Source organism: Lissotriton vulgaris, chromosome 2_1, assembly GCF_964263255.1.
Source record: "Lissotriton vulgaris chromosome 2_1, aLisVul1.2, whole genome shotgun sequence".
Taxonomy (NCBI): Eukaryota; Metazoa; Chordata; class Amphibia; order Caudata; family Salamandridae; genus Lissotriton; species Lissotriton vulgaris.
In genome coordinates, this window is record NC_141687.1 from 155935293 (window position 1) to 155955585 (window position 20293).

Here is a 20293-nt window from a genome sequence, read left to right on the forward strand (position 1 = left end):
AAGATCCCGCTCTCAGAGGAGGAGAGATGGGAGATGCAGTGTTGGTTGGACCACATGTAGGCGTGGAATGGCCGGGCCCTGTTCGGCTCCTCACCGGAGCTGGTGATAGAGTCAGTTGCCAGTCAGTGGGGTTGGGGAGCCCGGTGTGGGTCCATCTCAACCCACACCCAAGTCCTCCCAAGAGCTCTCTCTGCACATCAATTGTCTGGAGCTCCTAACGGGATCCTTTGCGATCTGGTGCTTCTCTCCCCTTCGGTCCAATTGTTGTATTCCTCTCCGCATGGACAACTTGTCAGCGGTCCGTTACATCAACAAGTTGGGCGGGACTCGCTTGAAGTTACTGGCGGAGATTGCCAAAGATTTTTGGCATTTTTGTCTACACCAGAAGATCACAGTTATTGCAGAATATCTCCCCGGCCGCGACAATCAGATTGCGGATTGGCACTCCAGACACTTGAGGGATTTCAGCGACTGGAGGCTTCATCCCCGAGTGTTCCGTGCTCTTCACCGGACGTGGGGCCAGTGTCGGATAGACCTGTTCGCCTCTCGCCTCAACTCGCAGCTCCCTCTGTTCTTCAGTGGGAGGCCGGATCCGGAGGCTCTTGCCACGGATGCCTTTCTTCAGCAATGGCCAATGACTCTGTGTTATGCCTTTCCCCCTTTCATGATGATACCCAGGGTTTTGGCCTGTGTGAAACGGTTTCAGTCGGAGCTGATCTTAATTGCTCTCTGTGGTTCTCGGTTCTCCTGCAAATGAGTTGCGCAGTGCCGCTCCTTCTTCCCCAGAAGTGGAATCTCCTGCTAGATCCTCTTCGGAATCCGCATCCCCTGATTCTGTCAGGATCTCTCCTTCTTCTGGCGTGGTGGATTTCGGGGAACGTTGGTCGGTCCCAGGCCTTTCTGCGGACGCTTCCAAATTCATTAGTGACGTCTAGTCTCCAAGTACCCACAAACGCTACAGAGGATCCTGGAAGTGTTGGTGTGACTGGTGTGTTCAATGGAAAGTTGATCCCACTTCGGTGGATGTCTCTGTAATGGTTAATTTTTTGACCTCCCTTGCTTCGTCTGGTTTGGCTTATCGTACGGTGAACAATTTCTGTTCTGCGATTTCCGCAGGTCACCTCCAGGTGGATGGTAGGCCAGCAGGTGAACACCCTTTAATTGCTAAATTACTTAAAGGTATCCACCTTGCAAATCCTCTGCGCCCTAAATACGTCTCTTTATGGGACGTGTCGGTTGTGTTACGTTTTTTGGATGCCTGGCCTGTCAATTCTTTATTATCCCGTAAACAGTTGTCGGCAAAACTGACTATGTTGTTGTGTCTTGTCTCCTGCAAGAGGATATCTGATGTCCGTGCACTGGATCTGGCCGGTTGCAGTTTTACACCTAAAGGCGTCACGTTTCAACTCTCTAGGCGTACTAAGACGAATACTGCGTCCATTTCTTACCCTTCTTTTCCTGACCGCCCCAATCTTTGTGTTGTTCAATGTCTCAAGGATTACGAAGTAAGTACTGCTTCTTTACATTCCGATATGCAGGGACAGTTGTTGATTGCTTTGCAGAAGCCTTTTCGTCCCGTTACCCCGGCTACTTTGGCTCGGTGGGTACGATGGCTCATGGCGGAAGCAGGTATTGATGTTGCTGTATTTGGCGCTCACTCCGCTCGAGGGGCAATAGCTTCTAAAGCTTTCTCGATGGGTGCCACTTTGTTTGATATTATGAAGGCCGCTGATTGGTCTTCCGATTCTGTTTTTAAAACGTTTTATTTTAAACCTATTGCTCATGTTGCTTTTGTGGTAGATCAGCTTTAAACAAGCATAATCGGAGCCTCCTGTCCTGACATAGAATTCAAAATTTGCAAACATACGTGACAAACATTTTCAATTCTATTAAGGACAAGGAGGCGAGGATTATTCCACCCATTGTTGTATGCATTTCTTACAGCTGTAAACATGTTTAGCTTTATGCTTATTGTTGCCTTGATGCATATACCTTGATTTCTACGCCACCCCCCTTCTTTCTATTCTCACTTTTACCTGGCATGTGTATTACGGCTCTATGTCTCTTTTCAGGATCTGATCCCAAATGAGGACTTGTCAAGGATGCCTGGATTTTCCGGCCTGCTCCTTCAGAGTTTTTTGGTTCCTGTTCTCTTCAGTCGTTTGCCTTCTGGATGTTACTTGGACTTCCTGGATTGGTGATGGTGTTTGCCTTACTTGACTTTCCATGTTGGATTTTTCTACTTTACTGACTATGTTTTCACAAAAAGAAAGAGGAAGTGTGACTCTTTATATGCCCTTATATACTGCAGACTCTATGGTCATTACCCAAGGGTTCATGGGTATTGTGTTTTTTTTAGTTGTTTCTTTGGCTGCTGGGCATTTCATTAAAGGAATGAGAAAAGCATAATCCTCACCTCCTTGTCCTTAATAGAATGTTTGCAAATTTTGAACTGTCATTCACGTGTGGCTGCTTACCTGTAGTTACCACACGTGAAGATTCCACGCTTGGATTTCCATTTCGTCAACATCTTTGTCATCTCGTCACGCTACACTGCGTTGTTTACATGCGTACGTAACGTGGACACCATTTTACTTCTCTTCACATTTCCCTCAGAATAGCATGAATTTTATTTCAACGCTGAGATTTATAAACGTTTCTTTTGATATCAACAGCGTTCACAAGCAGGTTTGAAGATTTGGACAAAAGACTATCCATTTTTACGTCGAGATTAACCAAGTAACTTAATGTGTTATTTTATACCACAGTGCCATCTAGTGGCAGTTTTTATTATAGTTTTGTACTCAAATTTTATTTTCAGCACAACAATACATCATCTTTATTTTTCTCTATCTTTTTGTGTATTTAAAAAAAGGGGGGACATTTCTAACATGTACTTTATTTCAGGAACCTTTAAACAAACTTGTTGGTGTTCTTATGTTTATTGCTCATTTCAACTCTAGTATATTGTGATTCAACTTTTCATCTTTGGTTTCAATTCTGTGTGAACAAACCGTATTTACTGATTGTTACAATTTACAGTATAATTTTGTTAACAATGGTCTTAATTATAATTCTGCCTCTGTTTTTTTGTAACAGAGGCAGAATTTGTAAAGTTGCAAACATGTAGAATGTAGCAACCCCTCCGTTTTCTATTTCCACTGCCTGGCGATCTGGCTATCAAATTGCAAAAGTGAAAAAAGGTTTTTGAGAGGCACACAAAAGTTTGTGGTACCAATCTTAGTGCTGAGAGGCGGACAGCTCTTCTTCTTCATTGCCTCGGTTCTGAAGGACAAGAGGTGTTTGGTCACCTGCCTGATGTGGATGATCAAACCTTAAATAAATATGAAATTTGCATTCTGAAACATGACAGGCATTATCTACCTAAGGTGAGTACCATTCTTGAACGGTATCACTTTGGTAGGAGGACACAAAATAAAGGAGAGTCCGTTGAAAACTATGTCACTGCACTTAGGAAGATAGCATACTCGTGTAAATGTGGTGCCCTTGTTGGAAGAAAGAATTAGGGACCAATTCATGCTGGGGTGTAATGTTGAAAAGGTCAGAAGTGACCTTTGGCAAAAAGATGAACCGACTCTTGAGGAGGTAATATCCATTGCCAAACAGATTGAGCACTCTTTGAAATGTGTGGATATTATTACTAAACGTGAGAACAAAGATAACATTATTCAGTCAGTAAAAAATTAATTCAAAAGAAAAAGAGTATAAGAGAGGTACTTTGACAAAGGGACAGAAAAAAAATGTGAGAGACGTAAAACTCAAATGTTACAGGTGTTGGAGTGAGAATCACTTAGCTAATGATAGGAAATGTCCTGGACTCAAGTCAATTTGTACAAATTGCAAAAAAGTAGGACACTTTACCTCAGTTTGCAAGGTTAGGAAAAGCAAGGGGAAGGTTCATGCAGGTGCAGATAATAGTGATAATGACAATGAATCTGATTGTTACTGCGGACAAGTTGTTTCCCAAGTCTCAGATAATGATAAAAAAGGACCTCTTGATAATATAAAGGTGGAAGGGGAGCTTACTAGAGTCTTGTTTGATTCGGATGCAAAAATCACAATTATTTCAAGACAATTTTTTATGAGCAAACTCACCAAGGTTGTAGAAACTACTTAAAGCTGATATAAGACCTACTGCATATGGAGGTGAACCTATAAAGTTAATAGGCTATTTCACTGGGTTGATAGAGTACGGTGTATGGTATACCACGGGGAAAATATATGTTTCACATAAAGGAGACAGCATCCTCAGTTGGTTTCACCAGAGAGATCTTGGGGTAATGTTGGACCCTAACAGTGATCCTCCCATTATTTTGAGAGAAGATTTTATAGTCAATGATGTATTGGTTCAAGATTGTGATTGTGACTTTACCACTCTTCTAAAGAGAGAGTTTCCTGATGTGTTTAAGGATGAGTTAGGGTGTCTATGAGGATATACTCATAATATAAGATTAATTCCGGGAGCAACACCTATAGCTTGTAAGGTCTGCAGTGTATCATTGTCAGTGAGAGATGAGATGAAAGGAGAACTAGAGAAATTAAAGAAAGATGGTATAATTGAGGAAGTGGAAGGTACCAGGTGGTTGGCGCCAGTTGTAGCCACTCGAAAATCGAATGGAAATCTGCGCCAATGCATTGATTTAAGAGAATTGAATAAACAAGTCATCATTGATAAATATCCATAGCCAAAAATATCTGATATGTTAATGCTTTTAAAAGGTGCAAATGTTTTTTCTACCATGGACTTAAAATCTGCCTATAATCAGATAAAATTGGAAGGTGAGTCCAAAGACCTAACATCATTCATCACTCCCTTTGGCACTTACAGATTTGGTGGATTACCATTTGGTCTGGTGTCTGCAGCGTCTGTATTTCAAAGAGCTTTAGAAAGGGTTTTGAAAGGCATTGTAGGTGTAAAAATTTATCAAGATGAAATGCTTGTTTATGGAAGGAATGAAGGAGAGCACGATACGATACTCAGGGAAGTCTTTAGGAAATTTTAGGAATACAATCTAACTGTAATGATTGACAAATGTAAATTCAAAAGGTCATCCATAGATTACCTCGGACATACCATTTCGGGGCAAGGTGTACAACCCAAGGCTGAACTTGTAAGTGTCATTCAGAACCTTGCCTCTCCATCCAATAAGGAAGAACTAATGAAATTTCTTGGAATGTCAGAATACTATAGCAAATTCATAAGGGACTTTGCTTAGATGTGTGTGAATATGAGGAAATTATTATGCAAGGGTGTCAATTTCATCTGGTCCGATGATTGTGAAAAGAAATGTGTTGCAATTAAGAGTATGCTCAAGAAAACCCCCTTGTTTTTTCCACCACCTTTTTCGTTGGACCTAGGTCTCTGGGCGTCTTACCACTGCCAATCAGTGCTAAGGTGCAGGTGCTCTCTCCTAGCAACATAGCTGCTACAGGCCCCTGCTACTGTGGAGTGTTTGTTTTTAATCATGCACTAGTAGTCAGGAGCAGGATGGGACATTAGGATACAGTAGCCCTGCCATCCCGCCTTTTCTGCCCATAGCCTAGACTGTGGAAGCTCCTGGAACCTTCCGGAATAGGGGAGGAGCTACACTTTGCCGCCTTCAGAGAGTGGTCACCAGACCTAGGGGTATTTAGGGAAAGGAGGAAAACCTGCCAGTTAGTTGGGGCATCACTGGACCTGGGGGAACCTCTGCAGGAGTTTAGCGGTAGGGCCTAGGGGAGGAACCTACACCACATGAATTGACTGGGCCTAGGCACCGCTTTCTAAGTTAGGTGAGGGCTCTACCAAACCCACTGATCTGGCCCAGAGTTGGGGAACCCAGGGAACCACCTCCAGTAAGCCAAGGGAAACATCCTGCCTCTGTGCCACCAACTCCACCCCCCTTCTTCTTACCCCCAAGAACTGCCTAAGAAGGGCGCGCGTAGAAACCATCAAGCGACGCAAGGAACCACTCACCTACAGCGGGGACTGCTGGAGGATCAACCAGGTAACAGCTCTGCATCATCCAAGCACTTTCCTGCCAGCCCTGTGCCCCGTGCTGTCCTGCTTCAGCTATCTTGCCCCTGGACTGCCCGGAACTACTAGAGTCTGTTTTTGTGCCCAAAGTGCTGTGCACACCTGAGCGCTATAATCGCCAGGCACCACCCTGCCACTGGAAGCGCTGCATGCCTGACTCACCGCCGCAGCCCAGGTCTCATCTGTGTGCCCTTTGAAGCGCGGTCACTTCCAAGCGCTGTGCCCCTTGAAGCGCTACTGCCTCTGAAAGAGCTGTCGCCATCACCGCTGCGGCCTGGGGTTGCTGGCACTGCCCTGCGCCGTCTGGAACCATCCTGGGGCCGTATATCACTGCCGCGGCCTGGGCGCTTCATTTGCGGGGACCCCGCTGCTGTCTTCACCCTCGCAGCTGCCCCCGGAGCCAGGAGAGGGCCGCCGCAGTGCCGAGGTAGGCTGCGCCGGGACCAGCAAAGCCGGGAGCCACCATCATGTGACGGGGCGGCCGCCGCGTCACAGGCCATGCCCCCGCCAGCGCTGCGCACTGATTGGTAGCGAGGCGAGCCCCCAGGAAAGCGAGCCTCGGATTAGCTCTGGGGCCCGGCATACCCAAAGCTGCCCCGCCATTGGCCGAAGTGGCCGCGCCCTTCCCTGCCGTGTCCCGACTGGTACCGGGGCCGGAGGAGCCATCAAGAGGCCCGGGACCGGTTCCCCAGCAGCGCGGAGCTCACCGGACGGTAGGAGCCCTCCTCTCCCACCAGCACAAGACCCGACCGGCTGCAATACCGTGAGGAGGCCCAGAGAATCGGCGAGGGGGCTCCCAAGCCTGCTAGAGCACCCCACTTCGCCCCACGTCGTAAGAGCCTCCATGGGGGCTGAAGAGACAGGTAATCCTCCCCTTAGGGAGCTGCAGTTGGGCCCTGTTGGCCCTAGGTAACCGGAGAACAGACTGAAACTGGGGGAAGAGGGACTAAGAACACCTGAACTGGCCGTTAGCCCCACTTGGTGACTGTTTTTGGTGATAAGGTTAACCCCTGGCTAGGGGAGTGTTCAATACAGCCTGTCCTTGTACAGGAAACCTGGTTCACGTTATTGATGTGCCATACAAGCAGGGGTTCATGGGCTTTGATGATCCATTCCTAAACCTTGGTTTATAATGTACTGTTCCAACTCGAAGTGACCCATGAAGTGCTGTTTTTACTGAATCTGCTTAGGCCAATGATGATGCTATGCTTACATAATGAAATGTTGCCTGTGTTTTAAAGGAATGGTTTTACCTATGCTTCTACAGTGAAATGTTGCATGATGCCTTGATGCTTGGTTATAATAATGAATCACTTACCTGAAATGAGACAAATCTAGATAAAGCATCTTGTTTTAAAACGACTAGCTGGTGTGGTGTCATTTTATTTTGTGCATTCCCTGTCTCAGTGTGAGTGTGTGCTGCACTTCTACTTTACACCTAGCTTTCGGGTGCCTTCCCGCTCGCGCCAAGCTACCGCAGTGGAATTGGTGACCCCAGTTCTTACAGAGTTACTTAAAGGAAGAAGTGCTAACACTTTGGTTGCTCCTTTTTGGACCAATGATACAGAATTCAAAAGAGGTATGAAAGGCTCTGATAGTGATTGGAAGCTCAAAGAATGTGACAAAACAAAAGTACACAAAATGAACTATGATCAAAGAAAAGCTGTGAAGGTACCCAATGTCAAATTGGCAGACTTAGGTATGATTAGAGCTCCAGTTGCTAGGAAAACATCTGATTTGTTTCAGAAACCTCACAGGGTAATCAAAGTATTGACTAATGCTATCAAAACTGAAGATTCCTGTATTTGGAATCTTAACAGAGTAGTGGTTTCCCGATTGAGTCCAATCGTGGATAGTAGAATCGATGGTGATTCGAGAAGCCAGAGGATTTCCAGGTTACAATTGAGCCTTAATGATTATCAGATGTAATTTGGTTTTTGTATATATATATTTTCATCACAATGTTCCTTTGTTTTGCTTTTCTTTATTTGTGTATATAGGGGGAAGGTGTGTGATATTCTGAAGTTCCTTAATTCACGTTTACTTAATTCACTGTTACTTAATTCACTTATATGTTATGACTACAGACATCTTGCTTATGTTTAAAGGTGCACCATGGTGATAGAACCTGGTGTGATGATGCCTCTGCTGTTTGTTGTCAGTTGCACCTGAATTCTTCTGCTGGATGGATGGGATCACTTTACTGGAATAAACTTACAACTACTTTTGCTACTTAGAGTCTCATCTTCTTCATTTTAACTTGAATTTCACACACTGTTGGATCATTAATTATTTGTTTTTCAAAAACAATACATTTGGTGTGCTGCTAACTGAAATATTGTGGCCCCTCACCAAATGTTCTGTGCCTTTACAAGAGCCTCCATGATGGAGATGCCTTAGCACAAAGATGATTGCTGGGCAGGTGGTAATCTCTAGATTAGGCAAACAGGGGTTAGTCAGGATGGCAGACATAACATTTACTGCTGCCCTGGCAGAATGCAGGCCACCAAACAATCTTTCGAACTGGCTGTCCATCTGTCTTATTTGAAACTCAACATTATACAAGGGCAAATCCTAGAGTAAACTATATTTGCTGTTTTTCCATAATAACAAAAGCAGCACTTTTAAAATGAGAACTATCTAAGTGTGAGGAAAAAAGCACTGTTTTCTTTATTACTGTTACATAAGCCACAATGATACTTTAAACTCAGTTTCCTCCATGTTTTATATTCATAGCAGCTAATTAATGTCTTCCATTATTATATCCAGCACTGCAGTGCCTACTACAAACATCCACCCAATCTAAAATCATACAGATGTATTGTCTTTGCCAGTGCTTGCTGCGTTTCACTTCACTTCAATATACCAAAGCCCACTTGTCAGAAGGGTCATAGCCAATATAAAGTAAGCAATAGGAGTTGCTATTTCACTTATTAAACACTAACATTTTGGCATACATTCTATGGATGTTTACACTTTCCAGAAAGTAAATTGTCTTATCAATAATGAAACATAAACTGTAGGTCAGTCTTTGATTGACTATGTTGTATATGGTGAATAAAATGTATTTTGAACAAGTATACCATATTTTGGTTAAAATATATTAAAAATCTGCAATAAATATTCTGCTTATTGAAACTGTACAAGATTCCTACAGAGGCTACTCATGGTTAGGCCATGGTTATAATTCTTCTGCCGCTAGAGACAGCAGGATGGCCTTTGGGGTGTTCTCGAAGAGGGCTGCCCGGTTCTGCTGCTGGCCCTTTTTGACCCAGTGTCCATAGAGGCGGAAGGCACAGGCGTCGATCAGTTTCCGGATGGGCTTCAGTGCATATGGATCACGCAGTATGATCTCCTTTGTGAGCGGCTTCACTCTCCGGTAGTAATGATAAATCCGAACCGACGCCAGCACTGTCAGGCAGACCACCTAAAGGAAGAGCGATTCATACAAGTCAACTTTGTGTTTCAAGGAATACTGTGAGACCTTAAATTAGGGTTGGGTCAGGAAGGCTGTACCAATGCCAGATCAGACACATTTACATAAAGTGAAGGTAAGAGCACTTAGAGTCAGTGATTATTCTGAACCTTTAGCCTGGACCCAGCCCTATAAAATTTGTGTTGAACTTCACTGACTCAAAATAAACAACAGTATTGTGGTAAGCCCTGCTTAATCTGTTTATAATGTATTTAACATGTCGAAATGGTATTCATGATTCATTTTCAAAAAGTTAAAGATATTTTTATGAAGCCCAAGTAATATGATTTCTGTATCATGCAACTAGTCCAAAATCCTACCTCAATGTGAGTAGATAACATAATGCTATGCGATTATATTAAACCAATGCTTCTACGATGGGCCCAGCATATCAGAAACATATCAAACCACAACTTTCCTGAAAACAGTTACAAACAACTCCTAGCCATGTTATATACATTTACTATCTTCTGATGCACACTGATTTCCAAACCTATGGAAAGATCCTTTACTTATATAATCAAATTACGTCAGGATCAATAACAAACTTGTTGATTCCTCGCTCACTTAATGTGGAGATTTCTTTAAATTCACTTTGTTTCATACCAGATAACAATTTTTTTGCCAGAAATGCTATCAACTACAATCCATTTCTTCACTGCATTTTTTAATTCTCATATACAATGTTTGTTTTAATGCAATTGTTTAAGCACTTTTCCCTCTCAAAGAAATAAATGATGTAACATTGTTCCCCAACCTATTACCCACCCCCACTTCCAGAGGCCCCTCCCTGTCCTCACACATTCCACATGGTTCCACATAGTTCCCTTTTATTTTGTTATTCTATGGTTTGGGCGTGTTGTGAAGTCACCTTATTTTTTTCTTGGGTAGTCTGAATATACTATAATAAATTCTGAAGAAAGGAATTCATAAAAAGCAATAAAGATTGCACACTGAGCCCAGAGGGCAACCCTTCAATACCATTCCACACTTCATGAGTCTGTGGGGTTTTTCAATATTCACCATATTGGGCTTACAAAAGGTAAATGGCCATTCATTTTGAAAAATATAATATTAAAAATTAATTTTCATTTAGGACATAAAACCAAAATAGAATAAAATCTTGTGGGAATTACTAATGGCAATTAATATAAATGAAAACAGAAGAATCAGACCAAATCTCAGATAACTGTTCAATTAATTCAATAACAAAATATAAACTTTGATTAAAGACAATAGCAATGAGTTAAGAACAGACCTTGAATTTCCTGTAAGGACTAAAGTGGCGAACTTCTTCCACGTCATATTGCTGGAAAAATGGATGAGCAAGAGCTTCTTCTGCTGTAAATCGCCTTTCAGGGTTAACCACTAAAAGTCGTGCAATCTAGGATGAAAATTATCAAAATATTTACTGTTACTGATGATCTTCCCTTAATGTGTTTTCCACCCAGAACATTACAGGGACTTTTACTCAAAGATTTGTTGAATTATGGTGCACAGGAAACTTGGCAACCTTCTCTTTTTACCTAATATTCGCCTTACTTTTTCTCAAGTTTTTATAATTTTTCAGCAGTCGCCTGGATTTATAAAAATTGATTTCTCCAAAGCAGGATAAGATCTATGTAGATCGCTCCGCTTAGGTTTCCAAATCTGGGGAAGGACTCAGCCAACCTTTAACCTTAATAGATCTTAATGTGTTCTCAAATTTGGAAGTAGACTGTGAAGCTCATCATAGTGTTGTAGGAAAGCTAACAAGTTTAGTTTTTATCACATGTTCAATCTGCCATCTTTTACTTGCTGGACCTTCACATATTTTCCTATTTTCATAGACCAGGATGGCTATGCTTTCCAATACGAGGATTGAAAGGAGGTCTGACTTCAGAGATTTGATCTTAAAGAGATTTGTAGTAAGCTCTCGTTTTAAATGTTTGTTCTAGAGCTAATTCAGTATCTCGTTAGATTACCCAAAAGGTTCATACTTTTGTCAGCTTTTTTTCCCTCACATGTATTAGGGATGTTTGTTTCATATTAGGCCGAATTAATGGCTATAGATAAATTGCTGTTTCCTTTAGTGGTTTTGTTGCCCACAATATCACTCACAACAACATACCAACTGATAATATTTTTGTATGTGTGATTAATTTTCATTTCAATAGTGTTACGTTTTCCTTTCAACACCTTAGTAAAATAAGTCATCTCAGCAAGGGCCAGAGAATGCATTTTTTAATTGCTTATTTTGTTCCCTATAACAGTTTTAAAAAAAAATGCTTAGCTTAGTTAAGAAATCATGTTACATGAGTGATGTGCTACATGAGATTAATAACCTGTCACAGATGCTTCATTTATGCCTTCTAAATAAAACATTAAGGGTCTGAGGTATTGGAACATCATTAACAATCAGGGGATGGCCTGTCCATCAGCCTCACAACTCCACTGCCTTGTTTAGAGGTTGTGAAACTGCTTTATTTCCAAAAATGGAGCCTCAGCCAGTGACACCATCTGAAATTCCTATGGGATAGACCAGCCACAACAGGACATCCAAAGTCATGTTGTTTACAGGTCTGGCCTATGTAAGGTGGGTATTCCAATGCTGTTGTTTTCCCGTTTGCGATCACCAGGGGGGTTCCAGAGAGGAAAAACAACAACCCCCTCAAACAAAATCCCAACAAGCCACTGACAAATTCTTTCGCTTTTCAAAGTGCCATATCACCTACCACACTGCTATAACATAGCAGTCCAGACAACATGCAGCATTTTTGCTGAAACATTCCCGATGATATGGTGGAGACCTCTCAGATGGGCTGCTCCTAGGGCAGTGGTATTGAGGCCTCTGCCACCCAATTGCTTTTAGACAATTATTCTTACCGTACCCTGGCTCTTTTCCTTGCTGAATAAGGGTTGGCTTCTTGCAGCTACATCTTGACCCCTCCCTTTACCATCTGCAGTGTATCCAGCCTCAGAGTGAAAATTGACCAACTCACTGCATTTAATGGAATTCAATGGAATCAAACAATCCTGATTCTTTCTTCCTAAGGAGGAGGTTTCCCCTGGTTAATGTGCATTGGAGAGAGGTATTTACAAACAAGTCATAAGATGCAGGACCTCTTCACAGGACCGCTGATGTCAACATCATGCCCCTCGCCAAATTGTAATATATGTGTGGGTTTAGGCATATTAGAGTAACACATACCAGATCTTTGACAGTGTCAGAGCGATCGTCCCACTCGGGAGAGCCAAAGTGATAGTCTCCATTCATTATCATCCGCAGCATCAGCATCTGCTTCCTGTGCCAGAAGGGAGGCAATCCGGCCAGGAGAGTGTACATGATGACACCAGAGCTCCACCTGAACACATAGTGAAATTCTCTTATTTAGGGTCAAGTCAAAGTTAAGATAGAAGAATAAGCAGGGACATTGATTCATTAAAATACCAAAGTTAGCAGGCGTGACATTGCACATCCTTTTACTTCCACACCCATAACAGAGTTGACCACCTGTTCCACTTTTAGCAAGTAAACAGCCTCCTGTTTGCAAATAAAGGACCAGTGGAAGGGCAAAGAGTGTTAATTACAGAAACTAAAAGGACTCTCAGACTCCTGCCTACTTTGTTTATCTGACTGTGGTGTTCATGATCCCTGAAGCCAACAGTCAGAGGAGCAGTGCGAGTGGCATTAAAGGACAAGCCACGGGTAACTACCCAATCTTAAACCCAATTACCATATATTAGCAGAATATATAATGTTAAGTTCCTGCAGAACCTTGAGTCCAATATTCATTTGATGGTCTGGGTTCAACCTTCGTTGATTAGCTAAACTATATATATGGAAGAATCTGTACTGCAGTCTAGCAACTGAAATCTGAATTGCAAATGGAATGAATAAAGCACTAGTTCAAACAGAGAGTAGCTTTCATTTAATGAAAGAAATAGAGAAAGACAGGTGAATAAGGAAGTCCAGATTCACAAGAGACAAAGGGGCATATTTATGAGGAAGTGGCAGAGCGGGGGTTAGCCTCCGTGGCTTACCTCCCAATCCGCCACTTCTGAAACGCAGGGCTGCACCGAATTTACAAGGATACAGTGAAGCCCTGCTTGCCCCCTGCCCTGGCGCTAAATTTAGTTGCCTAGCACCAACACAGGCACCCTTGAAACATAGTGCAAGAGTGCCTGTGTGGCAGGGAATGATTGTTTTTGTGCAGGAAGGTACACCTTCTGGCAAATAAACAGTCAATGGCCTTTTGCTGTTTCTATGTATGCTGCTCAACGTAGCACAAGTGGAAACATCAAAAACGAGGAGAAATTAAACTTTTCTCCTCGTTGCCCCAGGGTAAGATCGGGTTTCCCCTGGTCTTAATTTCGGCACTGCCTCATATTTACGCTGCCCTTGTCAATATAGGGCAGTGGCAAAATCAATGGGTGTTGCAGTGCAATGCTCACCACAACACCCATTGCCTGCCCTTTTCACGCTAAGTATACTATGAAAGGGTGCCTTAATCACAAGGCAGCATTAAGCCACGTTAAGTGGTTTAACGCTGCCCTGTAAATAAGGTGAAGCCCTTTTCGCCACCACAGCGTCTTAAAAAGTCATATTTTGGAGGAGATAGGGGTTTGCGAATATGCCCCAAGGTCTAGAGAGATAGAGAGAAAAGGCTAAAAGGCTGGAAACACAATTAAGACAGAAACAAAGTAAGACAGTTTCACATACTACTGAACTGGTGATGAAGCAGTGCTGACTTGTAGGCCATGGTAGTGTGGTGTTTTGTGTTATGAGGATCTGTATAGGTCGCTTATCACCGGAGGAGTATCCGTCCATCACCACACCCTTTTGTACCGCTTTGTTCGCCATAAGTTGGCAGGGTATGCTCAGACGTGAGTCCCTTGCTCTCTTTGCCAGGATTCAAGCAAGCCTGGCTGAAGACGGCAGTAATGCCAGAAACCGGTCCTAGGAAGTTTGTTTCCGCTCCAGGGAAGGCATGGCTTGGCAGTTCGGGCTGGACTGTTCCCATGAGCCACAGGGTCAGACTGATTTGCATATGGCCATGTCTGAACTGGGGTGGCAGAGTGGGCTAAAGAACGGTAATGGATTAAACCCAGATCTGTTGACTGGGTGTGAGTGTTTGATTGGTTCAGATGCTCCGTCCATCACTACCCCCTTTTGTACCGCTTTTCGTACAGGGGGTGGGTTTTGCAGCAGTGCTGCAATATCGGCCCCCTGTAAAAAAAAGTGGGAGCGGTGCTTCGTGGCTACCATGCCCCTCCCCTGCTCACAGGGCCGATCAAGCAGCAACCTGCCGGGGCTAGTTGCTGTCCCCAGTCCGACCCTGCTGACATTCTTCAGGGGCACTAGGGTGTTTGAGCCTGTAGTGATCTAGTTGTTAAAGGCTTTAATGTCAGCATACATATCGCCAATGAGTTTTGGCAGGTGGGCATTGAGGGTGTTGGTCTAGTGTGTGTCCTTTATCTTGTTCAAGCTACATCTGAGGTTTTTAGTAGTCTTGGCTGTGGGGGGTTGGGGTACATCACTGAAGAAGTGGAGGTTTGTTCAAGTGAGCAAAGTACGCTGTTGACCTTGTTACTAGCTGTGAAGATGGGGTTTAGGGTGTGTCCTGTGGACTTTGGGCAATTTGGGTGAGTCCCAGCCTCTTGAGTAGGACAGCGGAGATGGGATCTTTTCGGTCCTCGAAATGGAACTTGAGTTCACCGAGTAAAATGAAGTTGTTAGAGATGATGGCGACGGGCGTGATGAAGTCTGTAAGGAGACTGCTATACATGGCCGTGGACTTGGGGGGGTCGGTGAGATGGGGTGTCTTTGTTGGTGGTGTGGTTGCCGGTCTGTAATCTATGCAGGTTGAGTTCTCGTCAGTGGAGGTGGTGCAGGCGATGGAGTCCTTGTGGGTGATGGTGAGTCCTCCTCCTGGTCTGTCCGGTCTGTCCTGCCGGGAGATCTTGAAGCCTGGTGGAATGGCTGTGGCGATGGTGAGTGCTAATGTGGGATTTAGCCGGAACTCTGTCAGGAAGCGGATGTCTGGGGAGTGCAAATTAATGGTGTTCCAGATCTTGGTGTTGTGTTTACTGAGAGATCGAGTGTTGAGGAGCATGCATGCCAGATGTGGTGGGTATGTGTGGTTCGGGTATGTTGGTTCAAGTGAAATGGCTGCGAGTGCCTGAAAAAGGTCCTACAGTGGAACGAGGTGAGGAGCATACAAGAGGGAGGCTGTGTAGCAGTGTTGTTCAGTCATACTAGGGTTTGTGGTGCTAGGCGTAGTCCAGGTGAGGATGTAGCAGATGGGCTTACGCCGCAGTTATCATTAAGTAGGTCCTGGGAGGGGGCAGTGCGAGTGGGTACAGGGCAGGTCTAAGGAAGGATAGGACGCAGAAGATGGAAGAAGGCACGCAAGGGAGATGCAGGAAAGGAGCGAGGGAGACTGGAAAGTGCAGAAGAGGGGAGGCGTTGGTGGGAAAGCACAGAAAGAACCAGAGGAGAACAACTGTGAAGGAAAAGCAGGCACAAGGAAAACTGGCACAAAGAGGCACAAATAGAGAGAGTGGTGAGTGGAAATAGGGCATGAAGAGGCACAAAGAGAGACAGGAAAGTGGAAACTGGGCACAAAGAGAGCGAGTGGAAAGTGGAAAACAGGCACAGAGAGTAAGAGTGGAGAAGAGTGAATGGGCAAAGGGTGAAAGCAAAAGAGTGAGAGAGAGAGAGTAAAAAGGACAAGGGTAAGGGCACAGGATTGAAGGGCGAGAGTGAGGAGCAGAAAGAGAGAAGGAGCATAAGAATGAGATGGGGCTTAAAGAAGTGAGTCTGAGTCCGAAAGGAGGACTAGTCCAGGTAAGTGGAAGCTGGGACCTAGGCACCTGCTCAATGGGGTTGTACAGCGGCCACCGCTAAGTAGGTCCTGGATAAAAAGGCAGCGCCGGGTAAAGGATGCGGCAAGGGAAGGGCTAGGCACAGGAGGAGGGAAAGGCACCTAAGGGGTGAGGGGGATGTAGGTACAGAACAGCAGGAGACAGGAAATCTCTGGGGGCCGGAAAGTGCGGTAGGATTCAGAGGAGATCAAGCGTAAAGGAAAAATCGGGTGCAAGGAAAGCGGGCAAAAAGAGGCACAAAGAGAGAGAGAGTGGAGAATGGAGTACAGGCACAAGGATGAAGGCAAAAGATTGAGAGAGAGTTATAAGTACAAAGAGAAGGGTACAGGAGTGAAGGGCAAGAGGAAGGAGCAGAGAGTGAGAGAGACGAGGCATGTTGGTTAATGTCAATCAGGTGATATGCTGATCAGAGTGATATTGACTTCCATTTATGTTGCAGTGGTGCCGGCTGCATAGATAGATATCGACTGACATTGAGGGCAGCAAAGCCCTTGGTGGGCATTGTGGACCAGGGTACATTAGCTGCATGTTGGCAGGTGTGATAATGGTTTTTAGTGCCCCAAGCTGTGTTACCTAGAGGCAATGCAAAGCAAGGAGGCTGCAAAACAGAGCAAAGCCCATTACTTAGACCACCAGTGTGCTCTTTTAGAGCAAGCACAAAATCATGTGTGTATGTGGAAAAAGTGCATATGAAAGATGTGGGGAGGCCACCTTGCAGGCAGAGCAGTGGAGTTGGTGTTCCATGGCTAGATGAGAAGAAAGCTGGACAGGGAAATTGAGCAGTTGAAAGTCACTTCTGGTCTGTGAGGAAAAGGCATTTTGCAGGTTCAGCTCCACATTCTGACTCTTAGGTACTGGTGTAATCACTTTGTAATGCACTATGTGCTGCTGACCTGGCGTCCGTCCATGTGCTCTGATCCTTCAAAATTATGTTTAATTGGCCTATACCTAATTGGCATTAGTTGCCTTATGTATAAGTCCCTAGTATATGGTGTTAGGTGCACCCTAGTCCTGTAAATTAAGTGTTCCTCTTGGAACTGCAGCACTGGTTGTGTCAGCACGAGTATGACAAAGTAAATCAGGTCTCCCAGCCTGCCACTGCAGGCTGGTAGAGCAGTTTAATTGCTAATTCCTTGAACGCCTCCACTCGAAGGGCATCTGGGGCATGGCCTTGGTATGGATTTCATCTTTCCTGTCTAACCGGTCCCAGGCAGTTTTTACCCCCCCATTCACTTCTGAAAGCCGCCCGCTTCGGTGGGGAGTTCCTAAGGGCTCCTCGTTGAGCCCCCTTTTATTTAATGTCTAGTTTTCCCCACTTTTTGATATCATCGCCCAAACTGGTATAAAGGTCACCTCCTACGCTGATGATATCCAGCTTTTGTTTTCATTTAATAACCTCTCCCCCTCAACATTTGATCCCTTAAAAAACTGCCTCCGTACAATTGTCCAATGGATGGACAATAATTTCCTAAGGCTGAATGCAGGGAAAACGGAGGTTCTCTTTTTCCACCAGCCTTCTCCTCTTGACCCTAACATCTGGTGGCTCCTTGATTTAAGTGCCCCCCTTCCCAAAAGACTCTGTGAAGAATCTTGGAGTTAAATGGGACTCCAACCTCACTTTTCATCAGGAAGTTCACACAGTCTCCGCTGCAGGTCTAGCCAAGATCAGAATGATAAAATAGTTCATTCATTTTCTACCCAGTAACACCAGGAAGATCGTAGTACAGGCGTTAATTACTTCGCACCTAGACTACGCAATGCCCTCTATACTGGTCTGTCTGTAGGGCTTTGTCATCGCCTACAGACGATCCAGAATGCGGCGGTGCGACTAGTTGCAGGTATTCCCCTACGTGAGGATATTGCTCCCCACTGTCGTGAACTTCACTGGTTACCACTGCACAAAAGGGCAGAATTCAAAGCCCTGGTACTAGCTCATCGGGCCATGCAAGGTAAAGGCTCTGCCTATCTGTCCACTTGCCTGATCCCTTATAATAACATCAGGACTTTACGCTCCTCATCTAAAAATCTCCTTACAGTTCCCAGATTTAGGAAAACCCGCTCGGGTGGGAAAACTTTGGAATAAACTTCCTAATGCCATCCGGTTGATTAAGGATGAACAACCTTTCCGGAGAGCCCTCAAAACTTATCTGTTCTGCTGATCAACCTCCGCCTCAAATAACCTTCCAAGGCTGTATGTAGTCACACAGGAGCGCCGGGACACCCCGTTGGGGTAGCTGCACGCGATACCAAAATACACACTAAAAAAAAAAAATCGACTTTGCCATTCAATGTAATGAAAAAGCCCAAGCCTTCCTTTTTAATATATATAAAAGTGACCCCTGAGGTAGGCCTAACAAGGCCAAAGTAAAGGTGCTGTGTATTAAAAAGTAGGACATTTTCTTTTACATGTCCTGATAGTAAAAAACCCACATTGTTGATTTTACTATAGAAAGACTAATAGCCCTATTGGCGAGTACAGGGTCACACAAAGTTAAATCAACTGTGATAAACTCTAAAGTAGGTACTTCTAAATATCAAAAGAATCATTGCATTAAACCCAAAGTGAGACTCAAATCGAATGTAATGTAACTTGTGAGTAAATAGCAACTTCAGAAAGTTGCCACTCTGTTGTCCAGTGACGGTTTTTGATTGCTGGTCACAAGATTGCCTTCTGCCCTCCTGGGGAGAGGTGTGAATGACTCTCAGGAAGGAACACAAAGGGCCTGCTATTGGAAGAGGTGTTATATCTCCCTGGTAGGAAGGCCAAACAGGGTGTGAGTCCAAAAGGAAAGTTTCAAAGGGGAAGCCACATTTGAAGGGCAGATGGTAGACACATACAAGAGGGGCTACTCTTTTGTTCTGGTAGACAGGCCGGGGACAGAGACGGGAAAACAGTTGTCAAACCAGTTTGTAGGCGTGTGTCCGTAAGGTAGCCATACCTCTAGAATGGGCTGGTAAGCTCCACACACCAAGAAACAGGTTTTTCTATCTTGGAATTTGGCAGAATATTGCAATCATCATCACACAGGAGGTAACCAGGTAGGGCGAGTTCTTATTGGTTATTAGTTATTGGACCAGCGCAAGACTTCATGTTGGTTGGCGTTCTAGCCGTTTTCTGGTCCACTGTATTTAATGGATGCCTGTGGGCAAATGCCCTACTGTTGGTACTATTTTGCTTTCATTGTTTTCACATCATTTTTAATCATTTTTACTTTGTGCTTGAGGGATATTGTTTTTATTGTTGAGGGAACTTGAAGGGAGGAATAATCTAAGTGGGAACTGAAAGAGGACTTTCTTCTTTATGACACATTGCACTTTTGCCATTGTACTGTGCGGACACCAGTGAGATTTTAGTGGGCTTTAGTCATTATTTGGCCAGTTTGAGTAGCCATCTTGGTTGGCGCACCAGCTGTTTACTGGAACACTCTATTTAATGGATGCCTGTGGACAGATGCGCCAAAGGCTAGCCCGTCTGCAATCATCCACGTCTGTTTGGCGCCATGGGTCCAAGAACCCTTGTCTTCAAGGCCAGCAAAATAGACTTATTCCCCTGAGCAACTACACGCACTACAAGTAAGTGGAAAGTGGAAAGGCATTCACTGAATTGGTTTAGTGGCAGAAAGGCGTATATGTGCGTATTGCGATTTTCCCTTGAAAATAATTTTGTACCCAATATAAATAATATAAGCCTCCTTAATTGGAAGCTATTCCTAATTAACTGTGGCTCACTGCTTGGCCTGCCATAAATAAAACTTTTTTGCATTTCTAAGTGACGGACAGCCAGATATACTGTTGCTGATAGAAACTTGGCTTCAAGAAGGACCCAGGCCTGATCTCATGCAGGCGCTACTAATAGGGTAAAGCGCTACAAGGCAAGATCTGATCATCAAAATAAGTTGAGCGGGGGGGGGCAT

The 20293-nt window shown here is 44.2% G+C and overlaps 1 protein-coding gene across 1 annotated transcript in view; it reads right to left on the reverse strand.

Annotated features, from left to right (window-relative positions):
• Window positions 1-8671: 8671 nt before the first annotated feature.
• LOC147729732 (phosphorylase b kinase gamma catalytic chain, skeletal muscle/heart isoform-like) overlaps window positions 8672-20293 on the reverse strand; it is a 229995-nt gene continuing 218373 nt past the window's right edge. The window contains exons 8-10 of the mRNA XM_086954616.1: window positions 12703-12856; window positions 10771-10896; window positions 8672-9464 (exon numbers count right to left, since the gene is read on the reverse strand). Coding sequence (XP_086810742.1) covers window positions 9219-9464; window positions 10771-10896; window positions 12703-12856 — 526 coding nt within the window. The 3' untranslated portion in view covers window positions 8672-9218. The remainder of the gene's footprint in view (window positions 9465-10770; window positions 10897-12702; window positions 12857-20293) is intronic.